General features: G+C 46.8%; 1 protein-coding gene across 8 annotated transcripts in view; it reads right to left on the bottom strand.

The window, feature by feature from the left end:
• Positions 1-19,724, bottom strand: part of LOC134009988 (nuclear factor 1 B-type-like) — a 55,292-nt gene that overhangs the window by 12,287 nt on the left and 23,281 nt on the right. For 3 of the 8 annotated variants that reach the window (XM_062449802.1, XM_062449806.1, XM_062449800.1), the window contains exons 3-10: positions 8,017-8,070; positions 6,473-6,541; positions 4,727-4,847; positions 4,178-4,299; positions 3,342-3,470; positions 2,994-3,178; positions 1,221-1,359; positions 911-993 (exon numbers count right to left, since the gene is read on the bottom strand). In XM_062449802.1, coding sequence (XP_062305786.1) covers positions 911-993; positions 1,221-1,359; positions 2,994-3,178; positions 3,342-3,470; positions 4,178-4,299; positions 4,727-4,847; positions 6,473-6,541; positions 8,017-8,070 — 902 coding nt within the window. Of the gene's footprint in view, positions 1-910; positions 994-1,220; positions 1,360-2,993; positions 3,179-3,341; positions 3,474-4,177; positions 4,300-4,726; positions 4,848-6,472; positions 6,542-8,016; positions 8,071-19,724 lie in introns of all 8 variants that reach the window. The other 5 variants (XM_062449801.1, XM_062449805.1, XM_062449799.1 and 2 more) reach the window with 3 other exon arrangements.

Below are 19,724 nucleotides of genomic sequence, written 5' to 3' on the forward strand. Positions count from 1 at the left end.
CAGCCACAGCAATGCTCAAAACCTCACACACTCCAGCTGCCGCGACACTCCCAACCTCACACACTCCAGCCACAGCATGGGCCCAGGCACCGCAATGACAGCCCCGAGACGCCAAACACCACCAAACAGTCCAGCTGTGTGTGTGTCTTTCGTTATGACATAAATCTTAACTACAGTGAACACAACATGGGTTATGGAACCTTTTCTACAATATTTCAAGGCCATGAGCAAATTGCAGCCTTGTTTGTAAGGCAATGCAAAAATCCTCAACAAAGCAATCCACACTAAGCAACAACATGAAATACAATTGTTTGTATGTTAACTGAAACTATTCTCCAATGTCTTCTTCCTGATAGATTGTGTCATCAATCATTTTAGAGGGCTTAAAGAGAACTATTCAAACTGACATACTGATCTCTTAGAATAAGACCTGTAGTTTCTCAACTGTTTCAGAGAGAAAGCCACAAGAATGTGAGCACCAAATATGTCTTCAACCTTTGACAACATAATTGATGCCAGTTACACAGTTAAATATCTTAAAGACTTGCACAAAGACAAAGAATGGAGGGGGAACTGTATATTCTGCCCATACAGAATATACAGTAACATACTTATTAGATAAAGTCACAAATGTGTGGATCGTAAAATCCACCGTCCAACTTCAAACTCCTAAATCTGCAAACTGTTCCTTCAAACTACGATCACCTCGCATGCATGTTCAAATGGTCTTCTTGATTTAAATAGGGATGTCACAGAGTCAGGGCAGGTATGGTGTGCTGTGTATAGTGACTGTAGTACTTGTTAATGTATCACTGTACTGTACGTACAGTGGCCGTTTCGGATCAGAGAAAAGGGATGATGTCTTGTCCTTTGAGATGGAGGGTTTGTGTAAAAGGGTTCAACGTCTCACCTGTTGTTGATGCAGGAAGGCGGGGTCTCTGGGGCTCAGTCCAACAAAACGATTGGTTGTCGGGGTGCCTGGGGCTGAGTAGCCTAACGAATACACAAATACACATTTTAGACGATTGTAGAGTTGGAGAAAATGTCCCTTTTGAACTCCTTAAGGTTATTAGTCATAAGCTATCAAATGAAGTTTTACTTCATTGGGTGCTAAAGTGAAAGTTCCTCAAATGAAAGGCATGATTTCAAACGAGGTGAAAACCGGATATGAGTGATCAACTTGTAAATGAGTAGTACGCCGTGGGGAAGAGAAGACCCACCTTCTGATGATGTGGCGATGGGCTTGGTATCTGGCATGGAGAGAGACACAGGCCTCACAGATCCATGGTGAGGAGAGGGAGCCAGGACTGGGGTGAAGTGACCTGGGACCTTCCCCCCCCCCTGGCCACTGCTGGTGGGCTGCGAGGGAACAGGAGACAAGACAGGTCACACAACAGCATTCTGCACCCTGATCTTTGGTCTCACAAAAGGAATGAGTATTGGATTGGAAGGATTTTGTGATGCTTGGAATACTTGTTGTATTAATATTGCTACTATTCCACTACTTATTAGAAGATAATTGTAGTGAAATAATAGTTGGAATTTCTGTTTTACTATGTTTATCACAAATGTCTTGATGAGATGAGAAAAATGAGATGCTTTAGATGTTACTACCTACAGTAACTGTTTAAAGTTGTTTTAAACATGATATTGTTTAACAATATATACAATTGTGCATTTGGTATCTGGTATCTACACAAAATAGTGTAGAATCAAAGTATTAATACATCCAAGTTTACACAGAGCAAAAACTTTTTTTTACCAGAAGAAGAATTTTATTCATATAAAATAACTATTAAAAATGATCTATCTAGGTGTTTGGCGGGTTTTGGTCAGGGAATGTGAGGTTTGGGGGGGCGGGGGGAACTACTCTTGCAGACAGTTGGAGACAGTCTTCAGTTCATTCCTCTGCGCCCTGAGTTCAAACCTCAAACAGCCTCTATGGAAAAGAATCGTGTCTACAGGGTTCCTTCAAATGTGAATAGAAAGTTTAATTAGAGTGTAATATAATCTGCGTTAAAGCATAAAACATCTTGGCGCCCGTCCATTATAGGAGCTGTGTTATTTGCAGAGTCCCCCCTCTCTCCCCTCTTCCCTCCCCACCGTCCAACCCTCCACCCTCCCTTCCATCATGCCTTCCCTCCCTCCCTCCCCACTCCATTCCTCTCCCTCCCTCTCTTCCCCACCCTCCTCCATTCCCATCCCTCCCTCCCCTTCCCACCCCACCCCACACCCTCCTCCCCTCCCTTCCCTTCCATTCCCCCCTTCCTCCTCCTTTCCCGTCCCTCCCCTCCTTCCCCCTCGATTCCCCCCTACCCCCTCCTGCTAGCACCCCAGCAGAGGGCCAGTTAATTCTGTAAAAGAGCCGGGCCCCAGCAACGGCAAATATTTACGACCTTTATGATTCCCTGCGGTTTTCTCTCGAGATCTGGCGATCTGGCCGTGTATGGGCCCTTTGTTTACAGTGAGAACAGCGGGGATATAAAACTCACATAAATATCTCACGGCTTTCTCATCTCATAGAGATCCCCCCCCCCCCCCTGTCTTTCTCTCAAACACTAGACTCAGTGTTAAACCCAATGCAGAAAGTCCACTGTTTGATCGTAAATACCAAATAAACACAAAGTTATGCGGTTCTGTAAATTTGTTATGATTTTTTTTTTTTGCCTTTGTTTACTTTTGAATATTGAGTTACTTTATTTTACGGTTTCCTTTTTATGAGAAGGAAAGAGCTGAAGCCACATCATAACCTTTTATTTAAAGTGTTTCAACACGTAAGAATGTGTCATGTGTGAGCCCTCTCACCATCACAAAACCCATTTCACATTTCACAAGCTAAAACCCCCAACCAACATTGGTAAACGTACAGTGATACAAGTCACGTATTTCCCCCATCCCTATTCAAAAGACCAATTGGAAGCAGCAAACTGTACAATACATTAATGAGGAAAAGCTGCTTCTATCTTTATGAAATTGCCGATGGTGTTACCAACCTGACTGCTCTGCGGGCTGGACGGGTCGTACGGTGGCACGTAGCTCTTGAGCGAGTCGGCAGGGTTGAGGTGAGGCGGGTAGCGGATGGTGGGGTGTGAGAAGTAGGGGGCCGGGGCCGGGGGCAGAATGGCAGAGGCAGAGAACTGCAGAGGCGAATGGGGAGGGGGACTCCGGGTCGAAATAACTGACATCACAAAGAGAGGAAGGAGAGAACAGAGCGAATGAGAGCTTCCCGAAGACAGCACACACGTGAGTCGACATCAAAAGAAAACGTGGGTCGGCAAACGTGAATTAAGTGGGTCAAATGGGTCTAAGTTGCTGCCCGAGGGATCGGTTCCAGAGCTTACCACTGTGTCCTACCCCTGTTAGGCCGGGGTGGTGCTGGGAGAAAGTGCTGAGTCTGGGGGAGGAGTCCTGTGAGGAGGTGGGGCTGAAGAGGGGCTTCTCGGGCTTCTTCATGGTGGGAGAAGACATGTCTGCTGGGGAACACAAACGCAAACGATCTCAGTGGGACAACTTTTCATCGTCCTCAACACGCAGTACCTCTGGACTCCTCACACACCTCAACCCGCTTCCAGAAAAGCTCGTGTGTTACATCAAACGCTCCATTGCGTGAGAGAAGCGGTTTAAACCCTATGGATGCTGCAGTTCTCCATGGTCTGCGTAAGGAGTAACTGCTGGACCATACATGCTAACACAATGGTGCTGCTGTGACATGTTGGGATGCTCTCTCTCTCTCTCTCTCTTTTTCCATCTCGCACCCTATCTCTTTCTATACCGTTCCCTGCACTGCTGTTCAGGCTCCGCCACGTAGCTTATCTATCGACCCCATCATGAGAGGAAGAACTCTCCAGCCAGCAGAGGACAAGGCCAAAGAGGATTCAAGAGATTCCCTACTTCCCTTCTGTTTCTCTTCTCTCACTCCCTCCGTGTGCCTCTCTCTCTCGCTCTGTCTGTTACTGGTAGGGTTGGCAGGCCCAGCGACTGAGCCAACTACATGCACATCTACAGCTATTTCAAACCACCCCTACCTCACTTCGAAATGGTATCGTTTTCAAAATAAAAGGCACATTTCTGTCCTACATATTGTGGGTAGTAGAGGATATATATCGAGAGATGATCAAAAATGAGACTCCTTTCTCCGTCCCTTTCGTGGCACATTTCACATTGAGCGGCTCGTCACCTTGCTCTCTCTCGTGCCAGGTTCTGCTGCCGCTGGCTGGAGAGCTGGGGGAGGAGTAGAAGTCTGGCCCTGGGGGACTCGTCTCCATGCTCTCCTCAATGTTTATCGTCTTGGGCCTTTTGCTAAGGGGGACGAAGAACAGGTCAGATGTAACCAGCACACATTATATGAAGTGTTTTCAAGATCAAATCAATCGATATCATGAGTTAAGTCACGTTCAGTCACATGCACTGTCGGAGCGTGTGACCTGATGTTGCATGTGTGTCCGTATTTGACAGCCATGTTCTAGTATCCAGTGCAGTGGTCTTCAACCCTGGTCCTCAGGGCCCTTTGCTTGGTATGTTTAGATGTTTCCCTGCTCCAACACACCTGAGCTTAATAACAACCCATTCATTTGAATCAGGTGTGTTGGAGCAGAGAAACATAAAAAAAAGTCAGTGGGCCCTGAGAACCAGGGTTGAAGACCATTGCTCTAGTGGATGGTTATGGTATTTAAGTGAACCAGAACAAAGGGGGTTCATGTGTGAGCAGCGAGGCCAGCAGACTGACCTGCCAGGCGGGGAGGAGAGGGAGCGGTGCAGCCCCACGCTGGAGTTCAGGTCATGGTAGTACGGCTGACTAGGCATGTCTGCCATGGAGAAGTTCACCCCTGCTCCTTGGGTGATGGGAGCTGTAGACACAACAAAGAGAAGAGAACATGTCCGTGTTTGTCATTCACGCAGTACAAGTGTTCTTGTTGTACTATTCCTTCTTTTTTTTTCACTGCTGTATATAATCAAGGTGCAAAGAATATATTAGTTATGTAATTATCTTTGAAATATCTGAATATCTTTACAAATGCAGGCTAGTTGGCATTTAAACAGAAATACCAAAAGAATGTACTTTGATTAATCCAAATAAGTGAAAAATAATGATGATTACAATTCCAGTAACCCAACAATTACAGACATATAACATGGAACTCCACCAAGGTGAGGATGACATTGAGTTTGCATGTGTACATTCCCAGCAATATTCTGCCTTCTTCTCATGAAAAAAACTGGGTTGCAGCCAAACCCAACAGCCTTAAGATTGGTCCCATCTCTAGCTGGCACATTCAAATAAGCCCTCACTAATTTGGTCAAGTACTTAAACAGTATAATCATCAACTGCCAAGTCTGTAACACTGCATTATAACACTCACTGTAAACACGTATAGTTTTACAGTGAAGCTTGTTTTGTCTCTCCGGCTTGAAGTAAGAACATTGTTTCAGGGAGGTGAGGAAAGTCTTTGAAGACACATTTGTGCTGCACCGTCTTTCTCTTGACTGAAGAGACGCAGCTGGAGAAACAGCGCTGTGTGGCTGGTTTGGGAGTCCCACGCAGCAGAGAGCAGCCTGACTGCAGAGCAGCTTGAGAGGGAGTGCAGTGTGGAGCGCCGTGTGGCTGGTTTGGGAGTCACTGACAGACTGAAGTGTGTGGTGCTCTCTGTTGTGGTCTGAGGTTCACCGCTGGCATGAGCTGCGGCAGCCGCTAAACTGGCACGGGCAACCTCCAATCATGCCCTGGCCATGGGATTTCTACCCCGGGGAACCAGCAACATTCTCTCTTTTCTTTCTGTCTGTCTCTCTACAACAAGAAACATGGCTAACTTTGGCTACAAGACAAATAATTAGCATGTCAAATGTTTGGCAGGTTTAAGTTACTGCAGCGGAAGCCCATCCGTATCAAAAGGCTTGTTCTAACTCATCAAAGCTAAATCAACTGACTAGCTATATTACATTTGTGGCTGGCTAAAACATTGGTGACCATAATGAAGAACGTTGCCCTCTTTAACTTGGCAAAACCATGAGTTGGTTCACAAAGTGTTGTGTTCTACTTGGGAATGTCCCAGGCCACCCTATCCTGCAGGGAAGGTGTTCCAGCTACATGATGCCTTAGGGAAGCGCTGTCCTCATCTAGCAGAGAACAGAGGTTCCTGGAATCGGTCCTTGTGTTCGCGAGGGCAGGCATGTCTATACAAACACAAACACGCGGATATAAAGGCACTTCTCCCATGTTCTAGAAGGTTGGACTTGCTCAACTGGATTTACTGCAACACTGCTGCTCCCTGCTTGGTTGTTACAGAACCCACAATATGGAGGGTTGTTACAGAACCAGCAATATGGAGGGTAGTTACAGAACCCACAATATGGAGGGCTGTTACAGAACCAACAATATGGAGGGCTGTTACAGAACCAGAAGTATGGAGGATAGTTACAGAACCCTCAGAAAGGCTCCAGGAGTACGGAGGGTTTCCACACGGGCGATACTTACTTCTGGAGACTCGCACCAGCTCTGAAACACTGAAGACTCCTGATTTAATGAAGCTGTCTTCCAAGTAAACTGTAGACACAAAAGAGACATGACATAGACATAAATCATAAATGCGAACTGATGCAGTATGCCAAACAATGTTGATCACAGTGAGTTTTTCAATACAATAAAGGACATACAGTAGATGGTGGTAGTGTACAGACTGTATCTGTAATGTGTCAGCAGATCTGGGATCAAAACCGTATTATTCTCACTTAAAAGGGATGCTATCATCAACCAATAACAATATATTTGTCTTGAAGCATATAGTACGTTGTATAGATGCCCCGCCAAGTATGCAAAATCACAACCCAGACAGGATCTCTTACATCCTCCAGACAGTCATTGACTTCACCGCACCAATAAGCATGTAGGCCTACTGCTCAGATATGACAGTAAGATATGAGGCATGAGAGTGGGCTGGCAGCTACAAGCCCTGTTCCTTAGGCCTCACACAAGCCAGTGGGCTGGAGAAAGAACTGTGTCACTATGGGAGCCCTCCCAGGGTCTGAGTCATTGGCTCACTGCTGTGTTTTACTTGGCAGCCCGATACGCAGAACCTGCTCTTGAGGTAGAAAACTAATTATGCTTTCCTCTATTTTCATTCCTGGCCCATGATGACATAGCACAGGTCAGCCTAGGAGAAAGACAGGCCAAGGGTTTTTAATGTCCTTCCACTTGGCTTCCACACGCACATGTCGAGTACGCTGGTTTCAAGAGTGGTACGGTAATATTCAATCTTTCCCTTTCGAGCAATGCCAATTCAATATTTATATTTGGACGGCAAATATTTTAGTAGTAGTAGTAGTAGTAGTAGTAGTAGTTTACTACTTACTACTAGTACAATACACAGCAAGGAGACAACGTTCCTCCAGGACCATGGTGCTACATAAAAATAACGTAGGACAAACACAGACTAACTAAGACCTACATTCCCATATAAAGTACAAGTATATTTATACAGAAGACAGGACAATATTGAGGTAGCAAGTATAAAGTGACCAAGAAGAATTTAGTGCAATTTGTCCAACTCTAACGTTGGAGGGTGTACAGGTCTGTGTGTATCAGACCAGTCCCTGAGTGTTGAGTATTCTGATAGCTTGGGGGAAGAAACTGTTCCACAGTCTGGCCGTGAGGACCCGAATGCTTCGATACCTCTTGCCAGACGGCAGTATTTGCACATTACCTGGTCAATATTCTAAAGTTAAAACGAATACTGGGGAGTCAGGTGGCTGAGCAGTTAGAGAATCGGGCTAGTAATCAGAAGGTCGCTGGTTCGATTCCCGGCCGTGTCAAATGACGTTGTGTCCATGGGCAAGGCACTTCACCCTACTTGCCTCGGGGGGAATGTCCCTGTACTTACTGTAAATCGTCTGGATAAGAGCGTCTGCTAAATGATTAAATGTAAATGAATACTGTGCACAAAGTAAAATGTTAACTGTTGGATTGTACTACAATAATTATTACTTATAGAATAAGGGTTGGACTACTGGCAAGGTACATACCTGGAGGGTTCTTGCCTGGCTCATTGTTACTCGGACTTCCTGACTGCCGTGAGTCTGCAAATACAATAACAGAACAAGATGGGATTTACAAAAGACCACAAATGGTAGTTTGTTTAAGAAATACCACGCAGTATGTGAAAGTCGAATTACTTTTGACAACTACAAGGACATTATGTCACAAACATATCGGCCTGAAGACTTCATAGTTAAGAAGGCTCTAAAGTCCCACCAGATTGACTGTTTAATCAGGTTAGATTGTATGGTGACTGTATGCTTTCGTGTCAACAAAATGAGAGACACTATGGTTACTTAGGTCATTATAAAAGTAAACGGTGAAACGTAGGGAATTGTGGGTATTTCTGCCGGGGTCAGGGGGAGGTGTTGCACCCGGCCCTGCCGTGCACCAAACAGAACAGGGGGAGGGACGGACATGCTCTGAAACACGAGTGGAATTCTCCCCATCGGGAGAAGTGCACGGCTGTGGTATCACATCCTGTGATTTATAACGTTACCTCACAATACCTCTGCAAGGCCCTGCAAGTGCTACCCTGTCTAGCAGTCTAACCACTACGCCACACTAACCATTACCAGCATGTCAAGCTTTGACCGCCAGACTATTCTATACACGATTGATGAGTTTTTGGTTAAAAAATGGTTTGCTCACATCTGCCCATTTAGATTTTCTGGGTGTGTGCAGTCTGTGTGGGTGTGCGTACAAGGGGTAGTTAAGCTAGGTCAGGAGTCGTCAACCAGGATGGAGAAAAAAGAAGCACGTGACTGAAGTGTCGAGCAGTTACCAGCTGGGAACGACCGGACCCTCCTAAATGATTTACACAGACCCCACGTGCTCCGAGTGCACACTGAGAACCACAAGGGAGATATGATCTACGTCTTTAACACGAAGAGCAAGGACGAGAGAGAGAGAGAGAGAGAGAGAGAGAGAGAGAGAGAGAGAGAGAGAGAGAGAGAGAGAGAGAGAGAGAGAGAGAGAGAGGAGAGCGTGGACTCAGATAGCCTCTCCTCGAAGCAACACTGCTTTCCAACAAAGTTTTAATAATCTCCATCTCAGAAGTAGAGAGAGAAGGAGAACATTTTGAGAGAAAGAGGAAAAAACTTGAGATTTATTTTCCCCCTCTTTCTCGCTCCCCCCACCCCCTCCTAAATTTGACCATTAAACAGTACTGCAAAAACGGAATGTTCTTGGCTGAGGCTCAACAATGACAAAGTAGGGAGGGAACAACAGCATACGTTAAGGGGAAAAAAATGTGTAAGTTTAACCCTGAATATTCTCTTACAGCAAGCAGGGATGAAAAATCAAAGGTAATTTCTTAATATGCTTTTTAAAGAATTACCTGAATTATTATTATTATTCCATTGAAAAAACGTCCTCTGATTCGACAGAATGTTTACAACAAACTCCTACAAATCTGTCCCAGGCCTGACAGCTGTTAGGGGAGTTTTAAACGTGTGTTTCGGTGTACCTGGAAGCACATTAGTGTCGGCTTCTCCCTGCCCGCCCTGACACCTCCCGGTCTCCAACCACTTTCAGACCCATCCATCAGTCTAGTTCCAACTGCCAACTGTACTGCTCTTCCCTGAAAGAGAGGGGTATGTGTGTGTGTGTGAGAGAGAGAGAGAGAGAGTGAGAGAGAGAGAGAGAGAGAGAGAGAGAGAGAGAGAGAGAGAGAGAGAGAGAGAGAGAGAGAGGAGAGAGAGAGAGAGAGAGAGAGAGAGAGAGAGAGAGAGAGAGAGAGAGAGAGAGAAAGAGAGCGAGAGAGAGAGAGAAAGAGAGAGAGAAAGAGAGAGAAAGAGAGAAAGGAAAAGGCTTTTTTGAACAGACTATGGCTTTCATTATGAGGGAACAGGCAACCATGACAAAGGAGCAGATGGTTCTGGCAATTAGAGAAAGGATGCACCATCTTCAACTAATAACCCTTGTGTGGCACCAGTGGGAACCACCAGGGGGCGTCACCTGGAGGAGTTGACATGGGCATCTGGTGTGTCTCTCAACCGCACTCCCTCATCTGGAGGGCTTCACATTCGAGAGAGACAGAAATGCCCCTTCCACCTGACCTTTCACCTGCAGGCTGCTTTTTACCCCAGACCCACACAGGACGCGTGGTGCTATGAGAGCAGTAGCCAAGTTCATCGATACCCACATGGCATTTGGGATAACCGTGAAATTCACACATGAGAACCAAATCATCATCGGCATCTACCGGCCATATGCTACCTTTGGAATACTGGGATTCAGTTTCAAATGTGTTTGCAGAAAAGTCATGTGGACCTACAGTAGGAGAAAGAACCCACCGGTCTTCAAATAAACAACAGTAAGCTATACAATAAGCCGTGGATGCCTGCAAGGTTGGGCTAAGCACTGGGAGCTTGGCCCAGCTTGATTAAGGCAAATACTAGAGCCATATATAAAAAAAAAACATTCTTGGCAGCCCTGTTACTTGTTTAAACAAACACTTGTCCATGAAGTCAGAAAAAAACTATTTTTTCTTGAGCTCTTTGCTCTTCTTCAGCGTTTAGCAGTGGCAAAAAAGGGGAGTATTCATCCAGTATGTGGCTCTTTAAGGGGGAAAACACCTACTATGCCATGGAAACAAACTAGAAGTAGCTAGAAGAAAAAGTAACAGAATGGCTTCGTCAATACTCTCCTCCACTGTATGTCTGTCTGTCTCTTTGCCCAAGTGATTCACTTTCCTGAATTTATTAAAAAAAAGTATTTTCTACCCAGCCCATCATCTTTTGGCATCATACCAATTTCTTTCTTTCCATATTGACAAGCTCCTAACCCACCCAACACTTCCCCACACCCCGATCTCGCTCCCCCCCCTCTCTCTCTCTCTCTCTCTCTCTCTCTCTCTCTCTCTCTCTCTCTCTCTCTCTCTCTCTCTCCCCCTCTCTCTCACACACACACTCACTCGCTCGCAGTGAGGACAAAAAGTCAGACAGTTTTCAAAAACGTTCAGCTCACAAACACACACTTCTCCCACAAACAGGACACACACAAGCTGCAGATGCATACCGTCGACATTTCAGGAGAAACCCGTCTGGCAGCCATTTTAGATGCAGAGCGGGTCTGTAGCACATGTATAGCTGTGGCTGCCAGAGGCACGGCTGCACAGCCAAGACGCATTTCAACAGCCTGGGAGGGGCCGAGGGGGGAAGCTCCCGGAGAAAATATCTCCCTAATTACGGGACCGCTCAGACAATAATATTTCAACAATACAGCTGTGCTAGTGTAAATATTTGATGTGGCCACACTTTCTGTCTTCCTCGAGCAATTTGGCTGAGCTTGTACTGTTAGGAGAGCAAGCTGTCTGACTGCCTGTGTGTGTGTGTGTATTTGTGATATGTTCAATGTCTTCCTCAGCTCCTGTTTTCTATCTTTCACGGCTTTGCCATGATGACCTCACTATGTGGGCCTGCTTCCAACAGCGGCACAGTCAGCTCTCTCAAGTGTTGCACATGTACAGTCTCCTTACTCGTCCTTGCTACTTTGTTCAAATTTCTATTATCTTATGGCTTTAATTGCTGTTTTTGTGATAATATGGTGATAATATCACCATATCTAGAATTTTTTTGACATCATCATTCCCCCACAAAATCTTTATCCTGAGTTCTCCTTATCCATCTATCTCTCTCCCTCATCTCTCTCTCTCGCCCAGTCTTGTCCCAGTCTCTCTCTCTCTCTCTTTCTGTTTCTGTCTCTCTCCCTCTCTCAGCCTCGCTTTGTTGAATAAACAAAGTGGCCTTTATCAAAAAGAGCCGTTACCCAAACAACCAAAACAAAAGATAGGGGGAGAGTATCAGCAGAGAGAGGTGGTGGGAGGATTTTATCATGACAAGCGCTGTGTGCCAGCAGGCAGGCAGCTTCCGTCTGCCATTGAACAACACTTAAACGTATGCCTACTGTAGCATCTCTTAAAAGGTTGGCACCTCACTTGGCTAACAGGAGAAACCTTTTGAAGAGAAATAAGGAAGATGTTGCAGTGTTCCTGGCGGCCATCTTAAGGCTTCATGACCAACCGAGGGAAGCAAAAACATGCATGGCAAAAAGCATGACACAGGCCAGTGCTTCCAAAAGAAAATCAACTCAAATGAACACTAAAACTGGTTTAATAACAATGACCAAATCTTTGTTCAACCAAGCAAATAACAACTCAGTGTGCGCCCGTGCGTGTGTGTGTTTTGTGGAACGTGCATACTAATAACATGAACGAACGCGTCTCTCCCTGGAAAGTTTGAACAGTCGACACTGTCTCCCCCATCAACTCTCACGGAGTAAAAAGAGGAGAGCTTTCACAGCGTCAGAGAGAGCAGACTTCTCATTCAGGTCAACAAACATTGGAGTCGCCCACAATCACCCAGAGCAGATCCCTAGAACAAGGCCTGCCAGGCTAGTGGGATCGGCCCAGGCTAGGGCTGGTGATACACAGACAGACACAGCAAGGAAGCACACAAACACCAGATGTACTTGACTTGACTTGAATTACAAGTTCACTCAGGTAGCCAATGATGCATCGATACACAAATACCGTAGACATCGACGCACATATTCCCAGACAAGTACACCCACAAGCACCGCACACACACACACACACGCACACACACTCCAGTCGAGGTCTGAGCAGTGCTTTGCATGTGTGCTCTTCTGTGGTTGTGCTGCAGACAACAGAACACAGAAGCTCTTCTGTTCTTTGAACAATGTCCAGGCCAGCCTGTCCATCTCCCACTCTGCCCGCTACACAACGATGACTGACAAAGCACCAGTATATGGCTTGACATTACTCGTTTTTCATGAGTCGTGTGAATGTTCAGTCAGACTTGATCATCCGAAAGATGAACCACACTGTTTGTGTTATGAACTAAAAGAGCCTCACTGTTAAACTGAAATGGCGGAGAAAATATAGGTAAAAAACAATGTTCAAATCTGTCAAAGGTTGGACAGAGGTCAGTTGTTACTGAAATGGACAGAGCTCGATCGATGTATTTCCCTGTGTGGACACCGAGCCGTTCATGAGCGCAAAGGAGGAACAGGGGGGGATACGGAGAGACAGTTTCCATGTCTCACAGAAGCTCACTCTTGGCCTGTGAAAGGAAGAACTATTTTGGCGAGACAAGACGAAGAAGGGATGCTTGAGAGAGGGAGAGTGCCAGACTATAGACTCATTATGCATGCATGTTTCTCATTCATGGTCGTGGGTGAGGAGGATAGAAGGAGGGGGGTGGGGTGGGAGGGGGTGGACCAATGACATTCCGTTGTAGTATCCCCATCCACCCCCCCCCCCCTCCAGTCTGGGGGCTAGCCGCTAGGCTAATGAGGTGACACTCACCGTCTGGAGGCCAGCCAACACAGTCTATTAACTCCTAGCCAGTAGTTAAGAGGAGAGGAAAAAGGGGGGGGACTGGGGGGGGGGAGGCTGGGAAGAGAGAGAGGGGCTGCCGTCCACCGGATGGGTGTTTAGTAGCTGTGAATGCAGCAATGGGGGGCTAGTCTGGAGTGGGAGGGGGGTGGGATCATGGCGGACGATTATGTGTCGTCTTGCTCAATGGAGGCAACTCTGGAAAGGGAGGGAGGAGGTGAGAGGAGGCGCAAAACCTCCCCAACCCCCAGACAGGCCCTGACAGAGAGGCTGTGTGATGTGACTCTTCCCCCCCCCCCTCCCTCTAGCCCCACCAGTTGGATAATTACCAGACAAATGTAGAGGTCCCCTGCCTCTAAGGCCCCTGGGAGGCCACAGAGAGACAGTTCAAACCTCCAAGTCTTTTTTCCGCTAACTCGGTGAGACAGGGAGAGAGAGAGACAGAGAGGAAGGCAGACAGAGAGCTCTCAGCTCTGGGAATCTCCAGTTCTCCTTGAAGACATTCCAGTCCAAAAACAGGACCAACACCGAAAATCATTCTCTGACAGCATCAGTTAGGATTACATTCTAACCACTCTAAATGCTTAAGTGATTTCAAAAAGGTCTGTTTTCTTCTATTAGTTTATATTATGACACAGTGACTGTTCCTTGTGGTCATGTGGTCAAAACATCTCAGGGACATCAGGAAATCATTCTGTACATTCGAGAAGGCCCAGTGAAAAACACACGGCTTGGATTTAGGTCTCGAACACACAAATAACAGTGTTGAACACCTAGAAGGGTCCCGCCAGCAAAAACAGGCTGGAGGCACCAGGGTGACAAGGTGCTCTAACAGACAGGCAGCACCAGGGTGACAGGGTGCTGGACCGGACCGTGCCCTGCCAGACTGGCTCCTCTCCAGCTTGGCAGCAGGCCACGAAGGAGCCCTGCCTCTCCGTGCCACTGTTTGTACTCGTCTGTGCCAGCAGAGCAGCACACAAACACACACCTTAATTGGAATGTTGAAGGAGTTATTGGATCACGCATTGTGTCCCATCAAACAGGAGTTCTTGGCCCCAACACAAATGGAGAACGCGTTGGGAGATCTTCCTGGCTGTGCCGCCGCTGATGGTTCCAGACACGGGTGGAAGGTGGAAAAATTAGAGTACCAAGTTGAATGTGTCATTCTAATCGCGCGCTGTTACTAACAGATGTCAAAGCAGTTTCTCTTTGCCGTTACATCTCACTGCAGGCTCATTCCCCGCAGGACTCGCTTATTCATTCCATTTTGTTCTTGTTCATATTCACCCAAACAATTGGGCACCGTTTGTGTGCGTTCTGTCTAAAACAGCCCCCTAGAAAGAATTAGATATGTGTAGCAATTGAAGCAAGCCAAATATTTGAGAGCGCACCGCAGGTGGGCGGGACTTTAGATCGCTGGAAGAAAGACTCCATACCACCGTTTAACAACACAGCCCCTGTTGGATTCCATCCAGACCCCATGACATTACCTAGTCCTACACTATAGAGACAAGAATTCACTTGGAACTGCTCAACTTTAGGCTACGATGTTTTCTTGCTAATGGTCAAAACTGTTATTCTGCATCTGTGGGTAGCAACTTATTTTAATGTATCAGAACAGTACGTTTTCCTCGAGATAGAGGGAGAGGATAAAAGATTGACAGGATGTGGGTAGGAGTTAAGAAACGGTTGTAAATAGACAACAGCATGGGTATGTCAGCTTGTAGAGTGAGAAAAAACAGGAGGCCCACACTGAAAGGTCAGAGGCAGCCGTTTAATCACATGTGGTTTGGCTGCCGAGCAACCGTTTATGTGGCCAACAGCAGGGAGAGGAACCGCAAAATTATTTTCCGATTGTGTTGTTTGTAAGCCTAAAACAATGCAACACACAGACTAGCATTTCAATCTGGGGCTGATCTGTTTTCCATAGAATATGGCATTTTATTAATGATATGTTAATCCCACACATTCCGGATTTAGGCTTACGAGCAATGTCAATACATCGCTCGCTTTGGCACTTCAGAAGTGCACCCGTGGAGCGAAGCCAGCTCAGGCAACGAGGAACCAAATGCTGAAGGACTCAGCAGCGTACACGCCAATCACTTCCTCTCATGTTTACTTAGTCTGATTGAGATGACGACACCTTCACCCGCCCTGCTCTGACTCCCTGCTGAGCTGCTACCTGTGTTCTGCACCTGTATCCAGACCTGGGGCTGTTTCTCTACTCTGGGTACATGTCTACAAGGGCATACTGTTATGTAACACTGTCTTACATTATGTTTTTATCGCTCCATTAGATAACGGTAGATATATCCTTTATCCACACAGTGGTTATGGTTAGGAGAGCAAACATGATTGTACTTTGCTGACATCCAACCAGAGTCAGAATGACAGGTTACAGTGCCCGGCTCCTGACTGCTTCATCCCCCATCCAACTAACTTAAAAGTAAAAGTACGGTCAATAAATCTGAATGGGCAAAATAGTATATATTTAGATCTTTAGACAGACGTTTTGATGTTTATTATATATAATAGGTTTACTGAGATGTAGTCAAATAGTATACTGAATCGTGCAGGTACCGCATTCACCGACCCCAGCTATGACAAACCTCACAAGAATGCGAGAGGTCTTTGTTTGCCGGCAAACTTTGGACTGCCGCCAAATGACTGTGCCGATAAGAAGAACAAAGCCACTTGTCATGTGGCCTAATTCTGTGGGTCTGGCGTGTTCACAGGCACCTTGACAGAAGCCGAGTCATGATCTCCATCTGCTCCTGCTGCACATTCAGCTGTGGGACGAGTCTCTGGTGCGACTGGTGTTAGTTCCCCTGTCCTCGCTGCACTGTTTCGGCCATTCCCACAAGCTCCCAGATGAGGATCTCGGCAAATATTCACACGGACGACGGCCCCGCGCTCCAACATGTTGACAAGGCACGCCAGAATGACGTCCTGCAGTCACTTTTTCCACAGTTCGGGTTCGTACATGAATTCCCCTTTTGCAGCTACTGCTCCCCCCCCCCCCCCCCCCACACACACACACACACATACACACCCTACCGCCCCTGCCCGCGGCCCTCCCTCCTCCCCCTCTTCCCAGAGCTCCTTCCTCCACTTCCTCAGCTTGTCCACTCAGCCGGACCACAGGGGGCTTTACACCAACTTCCCAGCCTGCCCCCAAAAGCTTTGCTTTCCACTCAGACGAGCATGTCGTTTTCACTTCTAAGCGGCAATGGCAAAAGTTGAGGGGATACGGCGGTTGTTGGTGGTGTGGGGTAGACGAGGGGGGTGTGAGGGTGGTAGAATGAAGCTTGAGTGTGGGGTAGAGGAAGGGGGGGGTTGGGGGTGGTGGGGTTAAAAGTGTGGGGTATAGGAGAGGGGTGAGGGAGTGGTAGGTTTAAGAGGGTGGGGTAGAGGAGGGGTGTGGGGGGGTGTGGTACAGTGAGTGCTATGCCAGAGACAGTTCTGTCTAGGATGGTAAACAGCCCAGGGCACGCAGGCCGTTCTGTTCTGTGTTTCAATGAAGTTATGTTTCTCACAGGGCGTGCAGGGTGCCGTTCAAGGCCAAGACCAAAAAAGAAAGAAAAACGTTGCACACGGTGTCCTGAGTGTGACGTGATTCCCTCCCTCATCGCCCTCCCTCCCCCCCCCCGCCCCCCTCCTCACCATTCCTCACATGAAAACACCAGAGAGCAACATACACACACCCACATTCCAAGACACCTGTGCTCGTACAGGGAAGTACAGTCACTTGCCCTCACATACTTTAAATCAGTTCCATTGTGTCCTGGAACTTACAGTGACAGTCTTTTCACCTTCCTCACAACGTGGAAAGTCAGGAAACATTCTACCTTTTAAATAGCCAAGTATGCTAACATCAAATGCAGTCATCATTTTTACCTCTAGCGTTTTTCCAACATCTGGGGGAAATCCCCCAAACACTGACGCTTCCCAAGCTAACCCAACACACACTAATCCACGCAAGCCAAACATACTCTAACCCACCCTTACATGAAATCTCTTTACTGATGCTGATGGCTGGCCTACAGTCCCACCCCTCACTGGTTGGCAGTGCCTGGTCCAAGTCACTTGAACTTGGCACAAGCGCACCTGGAACAGCCTAGGACACTTTAACCAAATGCACTGGCAAGAGGATCTACTCCAACAGCAAACGCTGTACTGAAATCCTGTGTGAAACAGTTCACAGTTCTATATCAACCTGGTAATCCACTAGATATACTGGTTCCATGGTTAAAAGTTATTAAATCAGTTAATGCAAAACACAGAATTAAAATCTATGCATTTCGGAAAACTATTTGTGTTCATGTTTGGATTGATTTGTATCAATTGTTTTTAGCTTTAATGTTAAATGTTCCAACTTTAATAAGGCCGTAATATTAAACTTTCCTAAAAATCTAAAGCAAAACTTCCCTAGTCATACCTTGCACAGAGAACAGAACAGTGCACACCAAGTGACTGTTTTTACCAGTAGAAATGATTACACAGATCATATGTCCCCATACGGAATTATTTTTACACATAATGTATTTCCTCTGCGGAGCCTCTGAAAGGCTAGGTCTACAGACTGAAAGGCTGAGTCTGCAGGCTGAAAGCCTGGTCTCCAGGGCTGAGTCTGCAGCCTGAAAGCCTGGTCTCCAGGGCTGAGTCTGCAGGCTGAAAGCCTGGTCTCCAGGGCTGAGTCTGCAGCCTGAAAGCCTGGTCTCCAGGGCTGAGTCTGCAGCCTGAAAGCCTGGTCTCCAGGGCTGAGTCTGCAGCCTGAAAGCCTGGTCTCCAGGGCTGAGTCTGCAGCCTGAAAGCCTGGTCTCCAGGGCTGAGTCTGCAGCCTGAAAGCCTGGTCTCCAGGGCTGAGTCTGCAGCCTGAAAGCCTGGTCTCCAGGGCTGAGTCTGCAGCCTGAAAGCCTGGTCTCCAGGGAGTCCTCTTTAGGAGGAGGGAAAAGTATGTATGCCGGGGAAGAGGTGGGGGGTTGGGGGCGGTTCAGGCACGCTCAGTGAAAATATGCTTCATGTACTCGTTGAACTTGGGGCCTGCATAGGCTTCTCTCAAGGCTCCAGCAGAGGCATCTGTAGCCAGCAGTAAAAGAAAAGAGTTCCTTCCAAGTGGTGTTACATCGAGGTTTCAAATCAGTTCAATTGTATCAAGAATGTTAAATGGAACGTGAACATTTCGCTTGTGTTTGCACTTACTGCGAGTGTAGAAGGATTGTGTAGCAGACATTCCTTTCTGTAATCCAGGCACTATCTGCCTTAGCGTTGATTAGCTTTAGCAACCATGCTAGTTGAAATGAGATAATGCATCTCATCCTAAACCCTTCTTTCATTTGTAACAAAAAAACATGACATTTGGTAGTCTTTTTAGGTATTATGACAATTTTAGGAATTGTTGTAATCTAAACAATGGGCAATCTTTTCAAAATACTGTGTCCAAACAGGCCACAATACTTCCTATGCAATACTTCCACAATACTTCTTACATTTACATTACATTTAGTCATTTAGCAGACGCTCTTATCCAGACGATTTACAGTAAGTACAGGGACATTCCCCCGAGGCAAGTAGGGTGAAGTGCCTTGCCCAAGGACACAACGTCAGTTGGCATGACCGGGAATCGAACTGGCAACCTTCGGATTACTAGCCCGATTCCCTCACCGCTCAGCCACCTGACTCCCTGACTCCCCACTTCTTGATCACACAGTACATTTGCAATAGATAAAGCTGAGTTACGAGTTCTTACAACTGGTACAGTACAGAAGTACTGTGTCGTTTCGAAGAAACTCTAGTTCTTAACCCTCCAAGTTAAGCTGCTGCTAACCTCTAAGGGTGCAAGTGTCAATGGCCCAGATACCAGGGCCAGCGACCGCCTTTGACACCACACTTCCTTCCTTGCTCCAAACCCATGGAGACCCGACTGTGTATCCGCTGAACGCCCCTGAGCACTCAGACACACAAAGGTAGGAAGCAGTTGTCAGTGCCTGGCCACATTGTGATGAGGCACTAAATCACCTCTTGTTTCACCCAGCGCTCACTGCACACGTTTCACCGGAGGAAACCACAACCGCAACAACCAAAGCAACAGCCACCAGTAAAAACATCTTCAGGGTTCTCTGAAAAGAGTGGAAAACAGACAACTAGGCTTAAACCTAATTATTATCAAGCTCTGTGCTGCATGTCGCTCAGACTGAGTGAGAATGAAAAGGAAACAGTTAGCCACGTAGTCCAACCCAGTCCTCCAGCTAGGGTTAGGGTTAGTATTTAGGTGAAAGGGTTAGTAGCTAGGCCAGTCACACCACAGGTAACAGAGGAACAGCGTTGGTTAGT

Source organism: Osmerus eperlanus, chromosome 23, assembly GCF_963692335.1.
Source record: "Osmerus eperlanus chromosome 23, fOsmEpe2.1, whole genome shotgun sequence".
In the NCBI taxonomy this organism is placed as follows: Eukaryota; Metazoa; Chordata; class Actinopteri; order Osmeriformes; family Osmeridae; genus Osmerus; species Osmerus eperlanus.